The 23624-nt window shown below is 44.3% G+C and overlaps 1 protein-coding gene across 1 annotated transcript in view; it reads left to right on the top strand.

Moving 5' to 3' along the window:
- The window catches only part of adgrb1a (adhesion G protein-coupled receptor B1a), a 691398-nt gene that overhangs the window by 193786 nt on the left and 473988 nt on the right, over positions 1-23624 (top strand). The window contains exon 3 of the mRNA XM_070888471.1: positions 5426-5533. Within this exon, the coding sequence (XP_070744572.1) occupies positions 5426-5533 (108 nt within the window). The remainder of the gene's footprint in view (positions 1-5425; positions 5534-23624) is intronic.

Raw genomic sequence — 23624 nt, 5'->3', positions numbered from 1 at the left:
TAGAGAAACCAGGAAATTATGGACCTGTTAGTCTAACATCTGTTGTGGGAAAGTTATTGGAATCTATAACTAAGGACAGTGTGACTGAGCACTTAGAGAAATTTGAGCTCTTTAGACAGAGCCAACATGGATTTGTAAAGTGTAGGTCATGTCTAACAAACGTAATTCATTTTTTTGCGGAAGTAACTAAAATAGTAGACAGGGGAATGGCTATGGATGTAGTTTGTATGGACTTCCAGAAGGCATTCGATAAGGTTTCACATAAGAGACTGGTAGCTAAAATTCAAGCTCATTGAATTGAAGGCAAATGATAGGCCTGTTTAGGAGATTGATTAGGTGGTAGAAGACAGAAAGTAGGGATAATGGGTATCTACTCGAATTGGAAGGAAGTGACTCATGTCCCAAAAGGATTTGTGCTGGGGCCTCAACTATTGACTATATTATTAAGGACTTGGAAATCACAACAGAGAGACGTTTTTCCAAATTTGATGACGACAAAAATTGGTGGCATAGTAAGTAGTTTAGATGGGAGCAAAAAATACAAAAAGACATTGATAGATAAAATGACAGATGTCAGGTTGCTGTAGGCTATATATAGAAAGGTCAAAGAAGTGAAAAGGAAAATAAAGAGGGGCAAAGAGAGGGTATCAGAATAGAATGGCAGCCAACATAAAAGGTAATCTAACAGTTTTCTACAGGCATACAAATAGTAAAAGGGTAGTAAGAGGAGGGGTGGGGCTGATTAGGGACCTATGTGTGGAGGCTGAGGTACTAAATAAGTACTTTGCATCTGCCTTCACCAAGGAAGAGGATGCTGCCATAGACATAGTGAAGGAAGAGATAGCGGGGGCACTTGATAGGATAAAAATTGATAAAGAAGAGGTATTGGAGAAGCTGGCTGTACAGCAGATGGGATGCAATCTAGGATGCTCAGGTAATTCAGGACGGAAATCACGGAGGTACTGGCCATAATATTCCAATCTTCCGCAGATACAAGGGTGGTTGGTACCAGAGGACTGGAGAATTGCAAATGTTATCCCATTGTTCAAAAAAAGGAGTAAAGATAAATCCAGCAACTACAAGCCAGTCAGTTTAATCTCGGTAGAGGGGAAGCTTTTAGAAATAATCATCAGGGACAAAATTAACAGTCACTTGGATAGGGATGAATTAATTAAGGAAAGTCAGCACAGATTTGTTAAAGGCAAATTGTGTTTAACCAACTTGATCGAGTTTTTTGATGAGGTAACAGAGAGGGTTGTTGGGGGTAATGCGGTTGACGTAGTGTAGATGGATTTCCAAAAGGCGTTCGACAAAGTACCACATAATAGGCTTGCCAGCAAAATTGAATCCCATGGAATAAAAGAGACAGTGGCAGCCTGGATACGAAATTGTCTAAGTGACAGGAAACAGAGTATTGGTGAGTGGTTATTTTGTAGACTGGAGGAAGGCACAAAGTGCTGTTCCCCAGGGGTCCGTTCTAAGACCACTGCTTTTCATCATATATTTATTAATGATTTGGACATGGGTGTCCAGGGCACAATTTCAAAATTTGCAGATGACATAAAACTTGGAAGTATAGTGACCAGTGAGGTGGACAGTAATAGACTTCAGGAAGACATAGAAAGGCTGGTGAAATGGGCGAACACATGGCAGATAAAGTTTAATGCAGAAAAGTGTGAAGGTCAAAAGAATGAGGAGAGGACATATAAACTAAATGGCACGAACAGAGAAACCTGGGGGTATATGTGCATAAATCGTTGAAGGGGGCAGGGCAGGTTGAGAAAGCAGTTAAAAAGGCTTACGGGATCCTGGGCTTCATAAATAGAGGAATAGAGTACAAAAGTGTGGAAATAATGATGAACCTGCATAAAACACTGGTTCGGCCCCAACTGGAGTATTGTGTTCAATTCTGGGCACCACACTTTAGGAAGGATTGGAAGGCCTTAGTGAAGGTGCAGAAAACATTTCCGAGAATGATGCCAGGAATGAGGGACTTCAGTTATGTTGATAGACTGGAGAAGCTGGGATTGTTCTCTTTGGAGCAGAGAAGATTAAGAGGAGATTTAATAGAGGTGTTCAAAATCTTGAGGGGTCTGGAGAGGGTAGATAGAGAGAAACTGTTCCCATTGGCAGAAGGGTCGAGAACCAGAGGACACAGATTTAAGGTGATTGGCAAATGAAACAAAGGCAACGTAAGAAAATACTTTTTTACGCAGCGATGGTTAGGATCTGAAATGCACTGCCTGAGAGGTGGTGGAGGCAGACTCAATTTTATCTTTCAATAGGGAGTTGTATAAGTATCTGAAGGAGAAGAATTTGCAGGGCTACGGGGAAAGGACAGGGGAGTGAAACTCGCTGAGAGTTGGCACGGGCTTGACGGGCTTTCTTCCATACTATAACCATGCTATGATTCTATGAAAATCAGTAGGCAAAACTGTGGCAGGTGAATTTCAACATGGGCAAGTGTGAAGTCATCCATTTTGGACCAACAGAGTATTTGTTAAATGGTGAAAAGCTAGGAACAGTGCAGGTCTACCGAGGTTTAGGGGTCCATGTGCACAGTTCTCTAAAATGTAGTAGTCGGGTATGAAAAATAATCAAAAAGGTTAATAATGTTAGCCTTTATAACTAGAGGGATAGAATATAAAGGGAAAGACGTTTTGCTACAGCTATACAAAGCCCTAGTTGGACCACATCTGGAGTACTGTGTACGGTTCTGGGCATCACACCTTAGAAAGGATATATTGGCCGTGGATGGAGTGCAGAGCAGATTCACCAGAATGTTGCCAGGCCACCAAGGGTTAGATTATGAGGAGAGATTACATAAACTAGGCTTGTATTCCCTGGAATATGGAAGGTTAAAGGATGATTTGATTGAAGTTTTAGGACTTTGAAAGGAATCGATAGGGTAGATATAAACCTTTCACACTGGTGGGGAGTTAAGGATAAGGGACATAACCTTAAAATCAGAGCCAGGCCATTCAGGAGAGAAGTTGGGAAACACATCTTCACGCAACGGGTGGTAGAAGTCTGGAGCTCTCACCCACAAAAAGTAGTTGATGCTAGCTCCATTAATAATTTTAAATCTGAGATTGGTAGATTTTTATTAGCCAAGGGTAAGGAATATGGAGCCAAGTTGGGTGGATGGAGTTAAGATACAAATAAGCCATGATCTCATTGAATGGCAGAACAGGCTTGAGGGATTGAATGATTGACTTCTGGTCCTGTGTTCTTAATTACTCCGTTCCCGATTTTAGAGGGCACTGCCCATCACTCCCCAGTATAGTGCTTCATTTTGCAACACCAGCCATCTTAATGACTTCTCTGAGTGACATTATCAGCTTAGTTCCAGCTCGTGCTAAATTTGGGGTAATTTCCTGCTGAAATCTTGTTTCTATGTATTGGATTGAAGTTACTTAAACTGATTCTGTATGGCACCCGCTGAAGCAATTCGATATAGGAAACTAACCGATGATGACACCCAGCTTCTTGTATTACAAGCTTAAAAGCTTGTTTCACACCAAAGTGTTCAGATCATAATCGTGTTATGTTCAGATAATAATCAGTTAGTAATAGTGATGAGAAGTTTGACTTCAAGGTTGATAAAATAAATCATGAAGTAGGTAACACCAAGCTTAGTTTTAAAAGCTTGAAGGTTGTAGGAGGAAAGAAAAAGAGGCAAAGATTCTCATAGGATAGAGATCCTGTGAAAGAATAAGTAGAGTTGGAGCTTGTGCATCAATTCAGGTTTCACCCACCCTTTTCTTGATGTTGGAAGCCCACAACAAAACACGCCACATTTTGTTGACCTAATTAAGTTCTATTTGCTTGCCGCAATGAAATCGGGGTTTGTTAAGGATAATGAACCACCATTTTATTTTGCTGAGAACCTGAGGTGAAGAGGTAAGATTCATAGTGCAGGATAATACTAAGCTTAAAAGGAGAAAAAGAAAAGTCAAACTAAATCAGGAAGCCGTGAATAGGTAATCTCAAACTAGGGTTTTAAAGTGCTGAAGGCTACATGGGAGGGGGTTCAAAGGCTCTGTTTTGAGGTTCTGGGATTAAAATGTTAGGGTAGGATAGTGTGCAGTCCTTTTCTTTCAAAGCAGTGTGGAGTAGGCAGGAAAATATATAGGGTGGCGTATGTTGACCTTAGAAGAGCCTAGGAACAGGAGAAGGCCATTCAGACTGTCCAGCCTGTTCCATCATTCAATAAGCTGATCTGTATCTAGCTCCATATACCCGCCTTTGCCCCACATTCTTTAATACCTTTGGTTAACAAAAATCTATCAATCTCAGATTTAAAATTAACAATTGATCTCGCATCAATTGCCATTTGCGGAAGAGCGTTCAAAATTTTCACCACTCTTTGCATGTAGAAGTGATTCCTAATTTCACTCCTGAAAGGTCTAGCGGTAATTTTTAAACTATGCCCCCTGGTCCTAGACTCCCCAACCGGCGGAAATAGTTTCTCTCTGTCTACCCTATCTGTAGTCTTTAATATCCTGAGAACTTCGATCAGATCATCCCTTAACCTTCTAAATTCTAGGGAATGCAACCCTAATTTGTGTAATCTCTCCTCGTAACTTAGTCCTTGAAGTCCAGGTCATTCTGGTAAACCTACACTGCACTCCTCCAAGGCTAATATATCCTTGGAGGAGTGGTATGGTGGCCAAAACTGCTCACAGTACTCCAGGTATAGTCTGATCAAGGTTTTGTATAGCTACAGCATAACTTCTACCTCCTTGTACTCCAGTCCTCTAGATATAAAGAAAGTTAGGAGAATCATATTGGTAAAATAGATAAGAAAAATTGCAACAGAAAGAGACAGGGTTTGGAGGCCAGAGACATCAGAAGGATCACCCATAAAAGAGGCATTTTCTTCTATTTTGTCCAGCATATGTGATCTGTGAAACAGCTAGCACATAGTCTTAACAGAACACATCCTCTTCTTCTGCATCTCCCAGCAGTTTCCACCGGGCACCAATTCTCAAGTTAAAAAGCAAAATACTCCAGATCCTGGGAGCCTGAACTAGGCCTCAATGCTAGTTGCCCCACAATCTGAAAAATTGGCTCAAACCAGAATTGGGCTTGACACGGTTGTGATCAATTCTGCTCTTCTCAGACACGCAAGCCTTCAGTCGCCAATAATCTTGCCATAAAGACAAGAATCCAATTGTCCGTAGTAAAGAAGATTTTTTTTTTCAATTTAAGGAAATGCAGAGCAGCTTCAGATTTATTTTTTGGAGATGATTTCGAAATCGGTGTTAGCCAGGGTGAAATGCTGTGGCCTTAAATTGGGGAAGAGGCCTGCCCTAGTCCAACAATTCTTCTGCTTTAAGTGATTTGCATTGTAAAATTGTAATCCTTAATATGCTTAAAATGAAAGCAAAGGTTATTTACACAAGCCATTGCCTTGCCATAGCATATGGACGCTATAATTCCAGAAGCCAATCACTGAGGTCAATAGACTACAGGAAACACCAAGATGTTGACGGTTTCTATCGCTATGGATACTCCTTATCTCAGACAGGTAAGTGGAGAAATGCAAAGTTCTTATTCGATACTAACCCTTTCTCCAGCCCATTGTGTGTCTGCCAAAGCTTTCACTACGAAACTGTGTTCCGGTTTTCATAAAATTATGTTTCTCTCTCGCCTCTAAACCTGCATGCCTTTTTTTTGTTTTCCATTCCCTCAAAGAATCTTGGTTGCAGTAAGTGTGGTACCGTTTATCCAGCCTGATTTCTAAGTAGATTTTTAAAAAAAATCTCACATACTTTCAGTTTAAGACACAATATTCATATTTCAGTGCAGGACTCCTTTTCAACCAGCAATTGCCTTAATGATCTCCTGGGGATATCATTGAGTTGGGCTTTAATCGAAAATGGATTTTTATTCATAATTTGCATTGGTAAATTATAAATGGTTAGCTAGAAAGTCAGTGTTGGTCCTACTTCAAATAAATTTTGATTAGAATTTCACCCCATGTTAAGAAAAAAATCTCATGTACATACTGCACATAATGTCAGCAGATTAACAACTAAATTACTATACTAAATACACATGGAAGGGCTTAATACTTTTGAGTCCTACAGAAATGTACTATAACTATGAAGTTAAACTGTAAAATATTTTGGATATTTTTGATGTCTTATCCAATCCAAATTTCAGAATCCATTTATATAGCACCATTGTCCCAAGTATCAACCATGGCTCAGTGGCAGCACACTCGCCTCCGAGTCAGAAGATTGTAGATTCAAGTCCCACTCGAGAGGCATAAGCACAACATCTAGGCTGGCACTCTAATACAGTGCTGAGGGAGAGCTGCACTCCGAGGTATCATCTGTTGAATGAGATGTTTAATCAAGGCTCCGGCCACCTTCTCAGGTGGATGTAAAAGAACCCATGGCATTTCTTTATAAAAGAATATTAACAATGAAGCCCATGGGATTGATGGGGCAGGGGCAGCATGGATACAAAATTGGCTGAGACAAAGTAGAGAGTAGTGGTGAACAGTTGTTTTTCAGACTGGTGGGTGGCATACAGTGCATTCCCCCAGTAGTCTGTATTATGACCACTGCTGCTTTTGATATATACGAATGACCTGGTCTTGAGTCTATAGGGCATAATTTCCAGGCTTGTAGGTGACACGAAACTTTGTTGTAAACAGTGAGGAGGATAGTAACAGGCTTCAGGAGGATGTAGACAGACTGGTTAAATGGGCAGACACGTGGCAGATGTAGTTTAGTGAAAAGTCGTCCAAAGTGATGCATTTGGTAGAAAGAATGACGAGAGGCGAGGTAAACGAAATGGTACACTTTTAAAGGGAATGCAGGATCAAACAGACCAGGGATGTACGTACACAAATCTTTGAAGGTGGCAGGACAAGTTGAGAAGGCTGTTACAAAAGCATATGGCACCCTTGGCTTTATAAACAGAGGCACACCGGGTCATCCCACAGTGGGCGAGAGAGGGTCGGGGAGGGGATAAATTGGAAAATATGTGAAAACCAACTCCAACCCACTGCAACTGTGCCTACATCCGGTTTAACCCCGGCGAGTGTGGGGACTCCCAAGTAACTCGTTCTGGAGAGGCAGGTCCATAATTATAATATTAAAATGAGGCTCCGCTCCTCACATTTTGGGAGCCATTTGAATTCAACGGCCGTGTGCCGGGTTTCCCAGGGCTCAGGAAACCTGGCAGCTAAAAGGAGGTGGGAGCTGCCAGATCATAGGATATATGGCACAGAGGCAGGCCAATCGGCCCAACCAGTCCATGCTGATAAGGTAAGTGCTTTTTCGAGCAATGCTTGTGGGTCAGGAGGAGGTTAAACCGGATGTCGGCACAGTTGCAGTGGGTTGGAGTTGGTTTTCACATATTTTCCAATTTATCCCCTCCCCGACCCTCTCCCGCCCGCTGTGGGATGACCCGGTGTGCCTCTGTTTATAAAGCCAAGGGTGCCATATGCTTTTGTAACAGCCTTCTCAACTTGTCCTGCCACCTTCAAAGATTTGTGTACGTACATCCCTGGTCTGTTTGATCCTGCATTCCCTTTAAAAGTGTACCATTTCGTTTCTCCAGGCCTTTTAATCAAACCTGCTGCCGTGACCTCACACCCTCCCCAAAAATCTTCGGACTCCATCACGATCAAAGCCCCGATCTTTCCCTCCCTCCTTCCCTCCCTCTTTCCTTCCTCGCTGCTGAAATCCGAGCCCCCCACTCCCCCTATGCCCCAATTGTTTCCAATTGCCAGGGACCATTCTCAATCTGGCTGGCTGCTTGGTGGGAAAGGGGATTAAAAACAATGCTAATGAGGTCCTGCCTTTAATTCCGTGTTCCCAGCATTTCTGGGTTTCCTGGCAGCAAGCCTGCACCTCTGCTCCCCACCTCCCTGTAAATATTTGGGCCTTAGAGTACAAAAGCAAGGAAGTTATGCATATCCTTTATAAATCACTGGCTAGGCCCCAGCTCGAGTATTTTGTCCAATTCTGGGCACCATACTTTAGGAAGGACATCAAGGCTTGAGAGAGGATGCAGAGGAGAATTAATACAATGTTACTAGAGATGCGGGGCTTCAGAGACATGGAGAGAGCAGTGAAGCTGCAGTTGTTCTCCTTAGAGCAGAGGAAGTTAAGGGAAGATTTGATAGAGGTGTTCAAAATCATGAAGGATAATGTAGTACCTTTGTTGAAGAAAGGAGAAAGGGACAGACCAAGTAATTACAGGCCAGTCAGCCGAACCTCAGTGGTGGGAAAATTATTGGAAAAAATTCTGAAGGACAGGATAAATCTTCATTCAGAAAGGCATGGATTAATCAAGGACAGTCAGCACTGATTTGTTAAGGGAAGGTCGTGTCTGACAAACTTGATTGAATTTTGAGAGGAGGTAACCAGGAGGGTGGATGAGGGAAAATCATATGATGTAGTGTATATAGATTTTAGCAAAGCTTTTGATAAGGTCGCACATGGCAGACTGATCATGAAAGTAAAAGCTCAAGTGATCCAGGGCAAAGTGGCAAATTTGGTCCAAAATTGGCTCAAGGGCAGGAAGCAAAGTGTAATGGTTGATGATGGGTGTTTTTGTGAATGGAAGGATGTTTCCAGTGTGGTTCCGCAGGGCTCAGTACTCGGTCCCTTGCTTTTTGTGATGTACATCAATGATCTAGACTTGAATATAAAGGGGTATAGAAACATAGGGCCCAAGTTTGGGCCTTGCCTAGAACGGCGCAGTCCCGACCTGGACGCCCGTTTTTCGAGCCCGAAAGTGCGCCAAAAAATACCTGCAGAATCTCCGGCTCACTGCAGGTCCTTTGCAGCCCGGCGCAACGCAGCACGAGCTGTGGGGGACGGAGCCAGGTCCCTCCGCTGAAATCAGTGCCGGGAACTCTGCACAGGCGCACTACAGTGGGCGCGCCTGTGCAATAGATCCAGGCGCCAAAACTGTGTGGGAAGGGCCCGAAGCACGCAGCCCCTGGCCCTAGCCGAATGGCCTCACTGGGGCTGCGAGGATCAGGCTGCACCTCCCTCGTCCAGCTCCTGCTCCAGTTCCAGCTGGCTCTCTCAACCCCCCCCGCCCCCAGCTCCCGCTCCAACCCCTCCCCCCCCAGCTCCCGCTCCGCTCCCCCCCCGCCCCCCAGCTTCCATTCCGCCTCCCCCGCCCCCCAGCTCCCGTTACGACACCCCCCCACCCCCCAGCTCCCGTTCCAACCCCCCCCTCTCCCCCAGCTCCCGCTCCGCTCCCCCCTACCATCTCCCGCTCCGCTCCTCCCCGGATCCCCCCCCAAGCTCCCGCTCCGCTCCCCCCCCGGACCCCCCAGCTCCTGCTCCGACGACCCCCCCAGCTTCCGCTCCGCTCCCCCCTGCCCCCCAACTCCCGACACCCCCCCAGCTCCCGCTCCGACCCCAATTTCTAAGATACTCCATTCTAAACCAGTTGCTCCAAAAAAACAGGAGCAACTCAGGCAGAAACTTGGACCCTTAGAAACATAGAAAATAGGTGCAGGAATAGGCCATTCGGCCCTTCGAGCCTGCACTGCCATTCAATAAGATCATGGCTGATCATTCCCTCAGTACCCCTTTACTGCTTTCTCTCCATACCCAGTGATCCCCTTAGCCATAAGGGCCATATCCAACTCCCTCTTGAATATATCCAATGAACTGGCATCAACAACTCTCTGCGGCAGAGAATTCCACAGGTTAATAACTCTCTGAGTGAAGAAGTTTCTCCTCATCTCAGTCCTAAATGGCCTACCCCTTATCCTAAGACTATGTCCCCTGGTTCTGGACTTCCCCAACATCGGGAACATTCTTCCTGCATCTAACCTGTCCAGTCCCATCAGAATCTTATATGTTTCTCTGAGATCCCCTCTCATCCTTCTAAACTCCAGTGAATAAAGGCCAAGTTGATCCAGTCTCTCCTCATATGACAGTCCAGCCACCCCTGGAATCAGTCTGGTGAACCTTCACTGCACTCCCTCAATAGCAAGAACGTCCTTCCTCAGATTAGGAGACCAAAACTGAACACAATATTCCAGGTGAGGCCTCACTAAGGCCCTGCACAACTGCTGTAAGACCTCACTGCTCCTATATTCAAATACCCTAGCTATGAAGGCCAACATGCCATTTGCCTTCTTCACCGCCTGCTTTCCTGCATGCCAACCTTCAATGAATGATGAACCATGACACCCAGGTCTCATTGCACCTCCCCTTTTCCTAATCTGCCGCCATTCAGATAATATTCTGCCTTTGTGTTTTTGCCCCCAAAGTGGATAACCTCACATTTATCCACATTATACTGCATCTGCCATGCATTTGCCCACTCACCTAACCTGTCCAAGTCACCCTGCAGCCTCTTAGCATCCCCCTCACAGCTCACACTGCCACCCAGTTTAGTGTCATCTGCAAACTTGGAGATATTACACTCAATTTCTTCATCCAAATCGTTAACGTATATTGTAAAGAACTGGGGTCCCAGCACTGAGCCCTGCGGCACTCCACTAGTCACTGCTTGCCATTCTGAAAAGGACTCGTTTATCCCGACTCTCTGCTTCCTGTCTGCCAACCAGTTCTCTATCCATGTCAGTACGTTACCCCCAATAGCATGCGCTTTGATTTTGCACACCAATCTCTTGTGCGGGACCTTGTCAAAAGCCTTTTGAAAGTCCAAATACACCACATCCACTGGTTCGCCCTTGTCCACTCTGCTAGTTACATCCTCAAAAAATTCAGGAAGATTAGTCAAGCATGATTTCCCTTTCATAAATCCATGCTGACTTGGACTGATCCTGTCACTGCTTTCCAAATGTGATGCTATTTCATCCTTAATGATTGATTCCAACATTTTCCCCACTACTGATGTCAGGCTAACTGGTCTATAATTACCCGCTTTCTCTCCCTCCTTTTTTAAAAAGTGGTGTTATAATGATTAAGGAGTTTGCAGATGATACTAAAATTGGCTGTGTGGTTGATAATGAAGAAAAAAGGTGTGGACTGCAAGAAGATATCAATCAATTAGTCAGGTGAGCAGAACAGTGACAAATGGAATTTAATCCAGAGAAGTGTGAGGTAATGCATTTGGGGAGGGCTAACAAGGAAAGGGAATACACATTAAATGGTAGGACACTGAGAAGTGTAGAGGAACAAAGGGAGCTTTGGAGTGCGTGTTCACAGATCCCTGAAAGTAGCAGGCCAGATAGATAAGGTGGTTAAGAAGGCATACAGAATGCTTGCCTTTATTAGCCGAGGCATAGAATACAAGAGCAGGGGGATTATGCTTGAACTGTATAAAACACTGGTTCGGCCAGAGCTAGAGTACTGCGTGCAGTTCTGGTCACTGCATTGCAGGAAAGATGTGATTGTACTGGAGAGGGTACACAGGAGATTTACGAGGAGTAGATTTGCCAGGAGTGGAGAATCTTAGCTATGAGGACAGATTAGATAGGCTGGATTGGTTTTCCTTGGAACAGAGGAGGCTGAGGGATTCCTCATTGAGGTGTATAAAATTATGAGGGGCCAAGATATATTGGATAGAAAGGGCCTATTTCCTTTAGCAGAGGGGTCAACAACCAGTGGGTATAAATTTAAAGTAATTGGTAGAAGGCTTAGAGGGGATTTAAGGGGACATTTCTTCATGCAGAGAGTTATGGGGGTTTGGAACTCACTGCTTGAAAGGGTGGCAGAGGCAGAAACCCTCACCACATTTAAAAAGTACTTGGATGTGCACCTGAAGTGCTGTAACCTGCAGAGCTACAGACCTGGAGCTGGAAAGTGGAATTAAGCTGCATAGCCTCTTGTTGGCTGGCATGATGGGACGAATCTGCCTCCTTCCGTGCTGTAAACTTCTATGATTCAATGATTTTGCTGGAGTACATAAGGAGAAACTGTTTGCAGTGGCAGAAAGGTCAGTAACCAGAGAGCAATTTTAATGTAATCTGCAAGAAAACCGAGGCGAGATGAGGAGAATTTTCTTTATGCACTGTTGTTATGACCTGGAATGCACTACCTGAAAGGTGGTGGAAGTAGATTCAATAGTAACTTTCGAAAGGGAATTGGATAGATACTTGATGAGGAAAAATTTGTAAGTCTTATGCGGAAAGGACAGGGGAATGGGACTAATTGGATAGCTCTTTCACAGGGCCACCTCAGGCACGGTTGGCTGAATGGCCGCCTCCTGTGCTATGTGATTCTGTAATTCCATGTGTCCTGGCCAATAATTATTCCTCAACAAACAGCACTGAAACAGATTAAATTGTCATTATTACATTTCTGTTTGTGGGAGCTTGCTGTGTGCAATTTGGCTGTTGCGTCTCCTAAATTACAAGTGACTGCACTTCAAAAGTACTTCATTGGCTGTAAGTGACATTGGGATGTCCTGAGGTTGTGAAAAGTGCTTTATAAATGCAAATCTTTTTTCTCCTTGCAAGACACCAAATTTATTTCAACATTAAACCAAATCTTCCAGCTCTTGCATCTTGAGTTTTGTGACACAATTTAAATATTTTCATCTCTAATAGTCACTCCAATGTTTTAGTCCAACATATCTACTGTCCAACCTCTCCTAATATTCAGATAGTGGTTTCCCTTACTGTACTCAAAGTAAAATGGACTAAATTAAATGGACTGAATTGCCTAATCCATATCTCCTTGTGCGTGTCAGTGCACCCTGACAAACCTGTACTGTTCCAGTGAAAATGCACTCGCAAGCAGCAAACTTCAATGCTTCTTAATCTGAACATATGAGATCTCTTTTTACAGGCGTTGCAGTTCTATGTCCTGCAGCTTGCTTGCTTATTGTTAAACCTTGCTCTCCCCTCCCCACCATGCTGCCTTATTTAGCTTAATTTTTCCAGAGTTCTTTCTGCAGATCTCACAACTCACTGCTTCATGGAATAGATTGTATCCGTCCCTGAATGTACCTTGATAGAACTGCACAATTCCTGTATGAGCACCCCATTCTGGTCTCCCTCAATGAAAGTGAAAATCAGGAGAGATATAGAGCCATTTTATACTATTGCCCAAAGTCAAAATTACCCCACTGTATTTTAATCCAATGAATACTGATGCAGCTTTTTCCTTTAGCTTATACTTTACTTATACTTTAGCTGCATAAGAAAAAATTATCACAACATCTCCGAAAGTGAAAGTAGATCAATATAGCCCTTTACTTTCAGCAATCTGTCAAATCAACTTATTGGCCTAGAAATCCCGCTTTCTCCTTCCCGCGGGCGTTCGACGAGATTTTAGAGAGAAAATGCGCACCTACCTGAAGCTGCTGTGCCCGCTCGAGATCCTGGTCCACAGGCCTCCTCTCCCTGCACATCGCAGCCCGTGCTTGTAGGGACATCCGTAAGTTGGAGCTGGAGTTACATGCTCTGGGCAGCTAATCAAGGTACAGTATTTTCTCATTCATAATAATGGGAACTCCGTAAGTTGGAGTTCCCATTATTATGAATGAGAAACCCTCCCAAAACACCAATAAAAAATAGAAAATATTTAAGATTCATTTAAATTAAAGTTAATAATGTCTTATGTAAAAAACATATTTTCGCGATTTTTGAAGAAGTTTTATTAATTATGCCTTAAAATAAACTTACCATAGTGCGGAGGGTTTTTAACAATAAAATATGTTTTCATAATTTTATTTTAATATGTTTTTGTGTGCTAATCCGAGACTTTACTGGATCAAGGATTAGTTTTGGTGGTGAATTGTTCAGAAACAATCCTCTTTATAATACAGAAAATATAAATCAGATCCATTACTGTGGTCTCCACCTGTGAGGCTGTAATCTTGGATGAGTGGGTTATGGACAAGTGGAGTTACTGCAGTATCATGCTGCAGGCCATTTCATTTATAACACTAGTAGTAGACTTACAAATAAAATAAAATTTGAATGAGTATTCTTGTCGTTTTTGAGGCATTGTCATTATCACTTGTTGCAGCATGCTTTGATGGGCATTTACACAGTTTGGGTTGTTGGATTTAATGCAGCCTGGTTTGTTGGTTTTTATGTAGCTTGGACTGGTAGCTTTTGTGTGGCTGGCTATCATGGTTTTCATGCAGAGGAAACTCTTGCCACCCATCTCCCCTCATAGCATCAACTAACTTGCTGCTCCATTATCTTTGGGCCTGCTAGGTTGGGGAATGTCATTCGAGCCATTCATGTATGTATAAAACCATGGAACTAAAAATAGTAGGGAGGACTGGTTGGGCCTCTGTTCAAGGAAGAAGCGGAGCACCCTCAGGCCATTCTGGTGGGGGATGTAGAGGGAGTAGTTGTCCATAGTGAAAAGGAGATGGTTGGGGCAAGGAAACTGGAAACTGTTAAAATGGCAGAGGGCATTGGAACAGTCATGGATGTAGGTGGGAAGAGACTGGACAAATATAGAAAAAAAAGTCAAGATATGAAGAAATCAGTTCTCTGGGCAAGAACAGGCTGAAACAATGGGTCAACCAGGGCAGTCCTGTTTGTGGATCTTGGGAAGGAGGTAGAAGCGGGCTGTGTGGGGTTGGGGGACTATGAGGTTGGCGGCTGTGGAGGGAAGATCTCGAGAGGTGATGAGGTCAGTGACCGTATTGAAACAATGGCTTGATGTTCGGGAGTGGGGTCATGGATCAGGGGGAGGTAGAAGAAGGTGTCAGAGAGTAGGCGTTCAACCTCCAAGGTAGAGGTCGGTTGCCAAACAAACAACAACGCCACCCTTGTTAGCAAGTTTAATGACAATGTTGGGGTTGGATCTGAGAGAAAGGAGTGCTGCATTAAATGCAAGGGAAGAAGAAGAAATAGTTTAAGAGTCACCCCATTCAAAAATAAGTACAAATTCAGATTGAAGGGGTGAAAATGAAAACAAAACCAGTTTAAAAAGCAAGTATTTAAATGAACTTACAAATGGCGTAAAGCATGTATGTTAGAATTTTGCCCTGCATCAGTAACTGAGATATATTTTGATCGCACTATTGCTCAATCATCTGATACAAGGATAGGAGCCTGCCATCTATCCTGTGTGCAACGCTACTCTTGCAGATGAGAGGGCGGGGGAAATTTTAGTGGACGTAAAATGTTTAAATAAAACAAAATCAGACTATGTACTTATTTTTCTCATACCTCTGTAAAGTGCCGAGGGATGATCTGTTTGAGAGGCGCTATATAGATGCAAGGTTTGCATATCCAATAATATACATATCCCAAAGTATGTTTGAAGCTGGCACCATAATTTAGGGTTGAGAAATGTTGAGTCTGCATGAAGGCTTTCTGATCGATGAACTGTTGCTTGCAGCTGATACCGAGCCACACAGACTAGGAAGATCTCTAGTTATTTGGTCTCACATTGAATAACAATGAGGGTGTGGGTGGGGGGTAACAACAATGGCCTCAGGCCTTGGGTCAAGAGGAGGGATAAATTGAACTTGGTCACCATCTAGTAACTCCTCCTGGAAGACCCTGTTGTTTCGTTGTTGGGGGAAGGACAGGATCGAGCTTATCTATGATATATTCTTTGTCTCTTATAGTCAAGTAGCTTGTTGCCACTAGCTGCCTAGACTCTCTGGGGGTATTTTGACTTTGGGCAATAGTGTAAGTAGGGTGATGTCGGAGCAGACACCCATTGTACACCTCCCATGATTTTCAGGAGAAATGTACAATGGACAGCTGGTGCGATGACACTCATTTTTCACTGTCACCCAAAGTCAAAAACCCATGATGACTCGGCACCAGAGAGGCATTACCAGTACCCATGGAACCATTCCCCAGCATCAGTTATCAGCCTCAGGAGACAGGAGCAAGATTGAGCAAAAGTGTTATCAAATCAAACACTATTTAGGGTTTGCAGTTAGTGTCAGCATGAAGCCGTTCCAGATTCGGAGAGTAAAGTTTTATCTGCTCTGTTCCAACAATGTGCCTTTAAACCTTTCTTCTGAAGTCTCACAAAATAATTGGCCTTTCGTGCATCAGTATGGCATTTCCCTTTTACACACCAGCCATTCTTATGGCTTCTCCGAGTGGTATTGTCAACTTACGGCTGAATTATGGGTGAGTTTCTGCTGCAGATTCAAGATAATTAGACTGGATTACTTGCCTTGTATCTGCCCTTCATTTCCTCAGTCTAGATTGGATGAGAAGGCAAGTATATTCACATAGTGCAGGCTCTGTTTACTAAAACAAAAAACTCCAGTTGCCATGACTATTTGAAATGGAGGGAGCATGCTCTGAGTTAAATGGCCTATTGCTACTTGTATATAAGAGTGCACATCCAGGTTGGATAGGAAACCATCACGAAGCACGTTGGTTCTAGAAAATAAAGCATTGAGTCGTGCAGACTGAATAATTCAGGAGCACTAAGTATGAGGATCTATGCTGGTTGAGTCATGGGTTGTTCCTTTTAAGTCTCTAGCTCAACAAACAACTTCTCTGTAATTTATGTTGCATTTCGAGTTTTTTTTAAAGATTACTTTGAGCACTTGCATTTATTCAGAGCTTGCAGAGTATGACTGAAGCAAGTCATATCTCTACGTGCAAATATCCGTGGCATAACTAACACCACCTACTTCCACCTCCGTAACATTGCTAGTCTCCACCACTGCCTCAGATCATCTGCCTGTGAAACCCTCATCCATGACTGTGTTACCTCTAGTCTTGACTACTCCATCATAATAGGCAGTCCCTCGGAATCGAGGAAGACTTGCTTCCACTCTTATCATGAGTTCTTAGATGGCTGTACAGTCTAATACGAGAACCACAGTCTCTGTTACAGGTGGGACAGACAGTGGTTGAAGGAAAGGATGGGCAAAGAGTCTGGTTTGCCGCATGCTCCTTCCGTTGCCCGAGCTTGATTTCTGCATACTCTCAGCGACGAGACTCGAGGAGCTCAGCGCCCTCCCCGATGCACTTCCTCCACTTAGGGCGGTCTTTGGCCAGGGACTCCCAGGTGTCAGTGGGGATGTCGCACTTTATCAGGGAGGCTTTGAGGGTGTCCTTGTAAGGTTTCCGCTCCCCACCTTTGGCTCGTTTACCGTGGACGAGTTCCAAGTAAAGCGCTTGCCTTGGGAGTCTCGTGTCTGGCATGCGAACTATGTGGTCTGCCCAGCAGAGTTGATCAAGTGTGGTCTTGACTACTCCAACGCACTCCTGGCTAGCCTCCCACATTTTACCCTATGTAAACTTGCAGTCATCCAAAATTCGGCAGCCCATGTCCTAACTCGCACCAAGTCCCGCTCACCCATCACCCCTGTGCTCGCCGACCTACATTGGATCCCGGTTAAGCAAGGCTTCGATTTCAAAATTCTCATCCTTGTTTTCAAATCCCTCCATGGCCTCACCCTTCCCTATCTCTGTAATCTCCTCCAGCCCCACAACCCTCCTCCGAGATGTCTGCACTCCTCTAATTCTGCCCTCCTGAGCATCTCTGATTGTAATCGCTTTGCCATTGGTGGCCGTGCCTTCTATTATCTCGGCCCCAAGCTCTGGAACTCCCTGCAGAAACCTCTCCACCTCTCTTTCCTCCTTCAAGATGCTCCTTAAAATATACCTCTTTGACCAAGCTTTTAGTCACCTGCCCTATTTATGCGGCTCGCTGTCAGATTTTTTTAATCGCATAATGCTCCTGTGAAGCGCCTTGGGACGTTTCACTACGTTAAAGGTGCTATATAAATATAAGTTGTTGTTGGCCGGGAGTGTGCAGGGGCCACGCAAAGTGTCAATGTGGGACCCATGGGATTCTTTGGGCCGACTCTCAATTATCCTGCGGTAGGTAAGCTGGTGATGAAGAAAGGCACTACCAATAGACAGCGTGGGTGGTGCGGTCACTTGCCAACGTTTGTTCACCGGGATCAGAAAGAAGCAATACTGTGGAATAAGCAGGCAAGAAGCTGCAGCAGCAACTTATGCTTTCAAATCTATTAAGATGGAAAACCCACAAGCAACTGCCAGACAATGTCTCCTAAAGCACCATCCAGCTTGCATTGTGTGTGTGAAAGAGCTCTGCTTCATATTACACCTGCGTTTGGCTGACAAGTAGAAGACTTGAGGAAAAGAGGCAGCAACTGCAATATATTATATTTTTATGAGTCTTCGACCCTTTACCTCAGCAAGTGTGTAGTGTTTCCTCGAAGTAACTAATTTATTTTCCAATTAAAATGGCGTTTGACTGAGATGTTTTGATGGCAAGGATTTTCTGTTGTGTTTAGCTCAATCATCTGAAACAAGTACTAGACTGGGACAAGCTGCTTTGTGTCAAAATGCAGTGTGAAATAAACTGAGCGAGTTGGATATAGGCCAATTTAAAAGTTGGAAGACTGAAATGTTTCAAAACTTCTTTTTTTAAATAAAAACCTATGGAACAATGTAGTTCCCACCTGGCGAGAGGCCACTACCAAATGGTATAAATACTGGGACCAATCATGTATGTTTTACCAGATTTTCAGGCCTAGAAACTCGATGGCACCATGCTTGTTTTTCAGGCACTAAGCTTCCAATATGGCTGGCAGGAAGCACACACTCATTACGAGCCAGAGGTACATTGCCCACCATATTGGTATAGGCAAAAAAATAGGTGTCCAGAACACAGTCCTAAAGCAAGCGTTAGGTACTTTGCAAATGCAATTGGAGGACTTGATGCCTGTTTGAGTCCCCCTCTGCAATATTGGTTTGCTCTGAGGCAGTTGGTGCCAGCTCGGCCAACATGCAGTCTACATTAAAGGGACCGCATCAGGCTGCCACCAAAAAGGTAAGTTTATTAAAAATATTTAGTTGAATGGGGAGATGGGAGGAGCTGGACTGCTCCTCCCAACGCACGTTAAAACTGTGGGCCACTGCCGGCCACTGCACACACGCACTCCGATCACAACCTTGACTTCCCCATCCCTTCCCTCCGATTGCAGCCACCAGTACCCTCCTCTAAGCCGGCTCGCACCACCCTGTCTCCCGATCAACTCCTCTCCTGGTCCTCTGTAAGGATTTACCTGAGAGTCTGTGCTGGCAATGCAGTGGCCTGATCAACCAAATATAAAAAGATATGTATGCTGTACATTTATAAGAGGCAGACAACCTTGGCTCAGCGATGGCACTCTTAATTCTGAGTTGGAAGATCGTGGATTCAAGCCCCACTTGAGAGATTTGAGCCCATTATCTATGCTAATACTTCAGTGCAGTACTGAGGGAGTGTTGCACCATTGGAGGTGCTGCCTTTAAGATGAGCTGATAAACTGAGTCCCCATCTGCCTTTTCATGTCAACGTTAAAGATCCCATGGCACTATTCAAAGCTTTGTGGGGCAGGTCTGTCAATGACTGGGCTAACATTTATTCCTCAAACAACACAAAAAGCAGATGATCGGGTCATTCAGTTCATTTGTGTTTGTGGGACTATGCTGTGCGCAAATGGTCAGCTGCGTTTCCTATATTACGATGATAGTTACAGTTTTAAAAAGTACTTAATTTGCTATCATGTTTTGGGAAACTCCAGTGTCATGAAAGACACTATATAAATATAAATTCTTTCTTTTCCTTTTTTAAAACCATGTACAGACAATATCCACCTCTTATAAATGTACAGCCTACATATCTTGCTCAATTTCTGATTGCTTTACTTAAAAACTGTGTTAAAAATAGCATAGAGCAATTTCTGTTTACGTCGGTGCTGTGCTATCGTTTTGAGGTATCTACTGTACATGGTCCATGTCTCTGAGCCATACAAGAGGGCGGGTATTACTACAGCCCTGTAGACCATGAGCTTGGTGGCAGTTATGAGGGCCTGGTCTTCAAACACTCTTTTCCTCAGGCGGCCGAAGGCTGCACTGGCGCACTGGAGGTGGTGTTGGATCTTGTCGTCAATGCCTGTTCTTGTTGATAGGAGGCTCCCGAGATATGGGAAGTGGTCCATGGTGTTCAGGGCCGCGCCGTGGATCTTGATGACTGGGGGAGGCAGTGCTGTGTGGTGAGGTCAGGCTGGTGGAGGACCTTTGTCTTATGGATGTTTAGAGTAAGGTCCATGCTTTCGTACGTTTCAGTAAATACGTCAACTATGTCCTGGAGTGCAGCCTCTGTAGCTGCGCAGACTACTGTAGCTCGACGAGGTTGGAGTGTTCTTGGATCTGGCCTGGAGACGGTGCAGGTTGAACAGGTTCCCACTGGTTCTGTAGTTTAGTTCCACTCCAGGGGGGAGCTTGTTGACTGTGAGGTGGAGCATGGCGGCGAGAAAGATTGAGAAGAGGGTTGGAACGATGACGCCACCCTGTTTGACCCCGGTCCGGACGTGGATTGGGTCTGTGATGAATCCGTTGGTAACGATCACGGCCTGCATATACAGTAGACACTTCAAGTTGCTGGAGAAATATCACCAACGATGTCTCTGCAAGATCCTAAAAATCCCCTGGGAGGACAGGCGCACCAACATCAGCGTCCTCATTCAGGCGAACATTCCCAACATTGAAGCACTGACCACACTCAAATCAGCTCCACTGGGCAGGCCACACAGTCCACATGCCAGACACGAGACTCCCAAAGCAAGTGCTCTACTCTGAGCTCATTCACGGCAAACAAGACAAAGGTGGGCAGCGGAAACGCTACATGGACACCCTCAAAGCCTCCCTGATAAAGTGCGACATCACCACTGACACCTGGGGTCCCCGGCCCAAGACTGCCATAAGTGGAGGAAGTGCATCTGAGAGGGCGCTGAGCACCTCGAGTTATGCCAAGAGCATGCAGAAATCAAGCGGAAAGAGCGTGTGGCAAACCAATCCCGCCCACCCCTTCCCTCAGCGACTATCTGTCCCACCTGTGACAGAGTCTGTGGCTCTCGTATTGGACTGTTCAGCCACCAAAGAACTCACTTCAGGAGTGGAAGCAAGTTTTCCTCAATTCCGAGGGACTGCCTATGATGATGATGATGCTATCATTTTGGGTAAGCTGAGGACTGTGCTCCTTCAGCAATGTATATTAGACTTAGAGGTTCAATCTGTAAAAGGTGCATCCACACACCAGGTTTAGCATCCTGGAGAGGCAATTCCTACTGCATGGCACCACTGAGGCCAGCATTCTCAGAGTAAATATTGCTAGATCTGCCAAGTGAAGCCATACTGCAGATCCTATCCTGCAGTGTAAACATGGTCATCTTCATTTCAGTTCCAGATGTGCAGAGTAGAGTGATGGCACAGCTGGATCTTCACCAACAATGCAGGATCAAAATGGAAATTAAAAGAAAAAACTGTTTTGAATTGTTTTTCTTTCTGCAATAATGCAAGAAATCTTTCTAATTGCTCAGACCAAACAATTGCCTTTAAAGAAAAAGGCTGGGAGAAATAATTCTAGAGCCCCCTGGATGTCTCAGGACTTACAGCAGAGAATTAAGAAAAAAGGGACGCTTATGTCATATACCAACGGCTAAATACTATAGAATCTTTAGAGGAATATAGAAAGTTAAGAGGCAATATTAAAAAGGATATTAGGAATGCTAAGAGAGAGCACACAAAATTCTTGGCCAGTAAAATTAAGGAAAACCGCAAGATGTTCTATAAATATATTAAGAGTAAGAGGGTAACTAAAGAAAGGGTAAGGCCTATTAGAGACCGTGAGGGTAATTTTTGTGTGGAGGCAGAAGATGTTGCTCGGGTTCTGAACGAATACTTTGTATCCGTTTTCACAAAGGAAAGGGGCAATACAGATACTGCTATCAAGGAGGAGTGTGATATTCTGGATGAAATAAATATAGTGAGAGAGAAAGTATTAAGGGGTTTAGCAGCTTTGAAAGTAGATAAGTCCCCAGGCCCGGACAAAATGCATCCCAGGCTGTTGAGCAAAGTAAAAGAGGAAACAGCAGAGGCCTTGACCATCATTTTCCAGTCCTCTTTGGATCTGGGCGTGGTGCCAGAGAATTGGAGGACTGCTAATGTAGTACCTTTGTTTAAGAAGGGAGAAAGGGATAGGCTGAGTAATTACAGGCCTGTCAGCCGAACCTCAGTGGTGGAAAAATTATTGGAAAAAATCCTGAAAGACAGGATAAATCTACATTTGGAAAGGCAAGGATTAATTAGGGACAGTCAGCACAAAGTTATTAAGGGAAGATCGTGTTTGACGAACTGGGTTGAATTTTTCGAGGAGGTAACCAAGACGGTCGACGAGGGCAGTGCGTACGATGTAGTATATATGGACTTTAGCAAGGCTTTTAATAAGGTCCCACATGGTAGACTGGCCTTGAAGGTTAAAGCCCAAGGCAAAATGGCAAGTTGGATCTAAAATTGGCTTGGAGGTAGGAAGCAAAGTGTAATGATTGGTGGATGTTTTTGTGACTGGAAGGATGTTTCCAGTGGGGTTCCGCAGGGCTCAGTACTAGGTCCCTTGCTTTTTGTGGTATTTATCAACGATTTAGATTTGAATATAGGGAGTATGATTAAGAAGTTTGCAGATGACACTAAAATTGGCTGTGTGGTTGATAATGAAGAGGAAAGTCATGGGCTGCAGGAGGATATCAATCTACTGGTCAGGTGGAGCAATGGCAATTGGAATTTCATTCAGAGAAGTGTGAGATGATGCATTTTGGGAGGGCTAATAAGGAAAGGGTATACACATTAAGCGGTCGGCCACTTAATAGTGTAGATGAATAAAGGGACCTTGGAGTGCTTGTCCACAGATCCCTGAAAGTAGCAGGCCAGGTGGATAAGGTAGTTAAGTCATACGGAATGTTTGCCTTTATTGGCTGAGGCATAGAATATAAGAGCAGGGACGTTATGCTTAAATTGTATAAGACTTTGGAGCTGGAGTACTGCGTGCCATTCTGGTCACCGTATTATAGGAAGGATGTGATTGCAGTAGAGTGGGTGCAGAGAAGATTTACTAGGATGCTGCCTGGAATGGAGAAACTTAGTTATGAGGACAGATAGGCTGGGTTTGCTCCCACTGGAACAGAGGAGGTTGAGAGGAGACCTCATTGAGGTGTACAAAATAATGAGGGTCCTGGACATAGTGGATAGTAAGGGCCTACTTCTATTGGTGAAGGGGTCTATAATGAGGGGGCATAGTTTTAAGGTGGTTGGTGGAAGGTTTAGAGGGGATTTGAGAAGGGGGGGCTTCTTTATGCAGAGGTTGTGGGGATCTGGAACTCGTTGCCTGGAAGAGTGGTGGATGCAGAAACCCTCACCACTTTTAAGAGATGGTTGGATGGGCACTTAAAGTGCAGTAACCTGCAGGGTTAGAGACCTAGAGCTGATAATTGGGATTAGACCAGATGATCTTTTGTTGGACGGCACAGATATAATGGTAAGTACTACAGGGAATAGAATACGGCCAGCGTGATCTCCTGGACTAGTTTCGATTGCCTGGATGGGTCGGAGAGGAATTTTCCCAGATTTTTTTCTCCCTAAATTGTCCTGGGTTTTTATCTGGTTTTTGCCTCTCCCAGGAGATCACATGGCTCTTGTTGGGGTGGAGTGTACAATGTTTCAGTATAAGGGGTGTCGCAGTTGTGTGAGGTGGAATGGTTGGGTTGAATGCTCTTTGTCTTTCCATAGGTGTGCATAGGTTTATTATATAACCTTTAGGGCTGCTGACCGAGGGCCGTGCGGCTCTTTTTCAGCCGGTGTGGACACGCTAGGCCGAAATGGCCTCCTTCTGCGCTGTAAATTTCTATGTTTCTGTGCTCTA

This window comes from Pristiophorus japonicus, chromosome 1, assembly GCF_044704955.1.
Source record: "Pristiophorus japonicus isolate sPriJap1 chromosome 1, sPriJap1.hap1, whole genome shotgun sequence".
In the NCBI taxonomy this organism is placed as follows: Eukaryota; Metazoa; Chordata; class Chondrichthyes; family Pristiophoridae; genus Pristiophorus; species Pristiophorus japonicus.
Note: the sequence above shows the minus strand (reverse complement) of the source record. Positions and strands in the feature narration are given on the sequence as shown.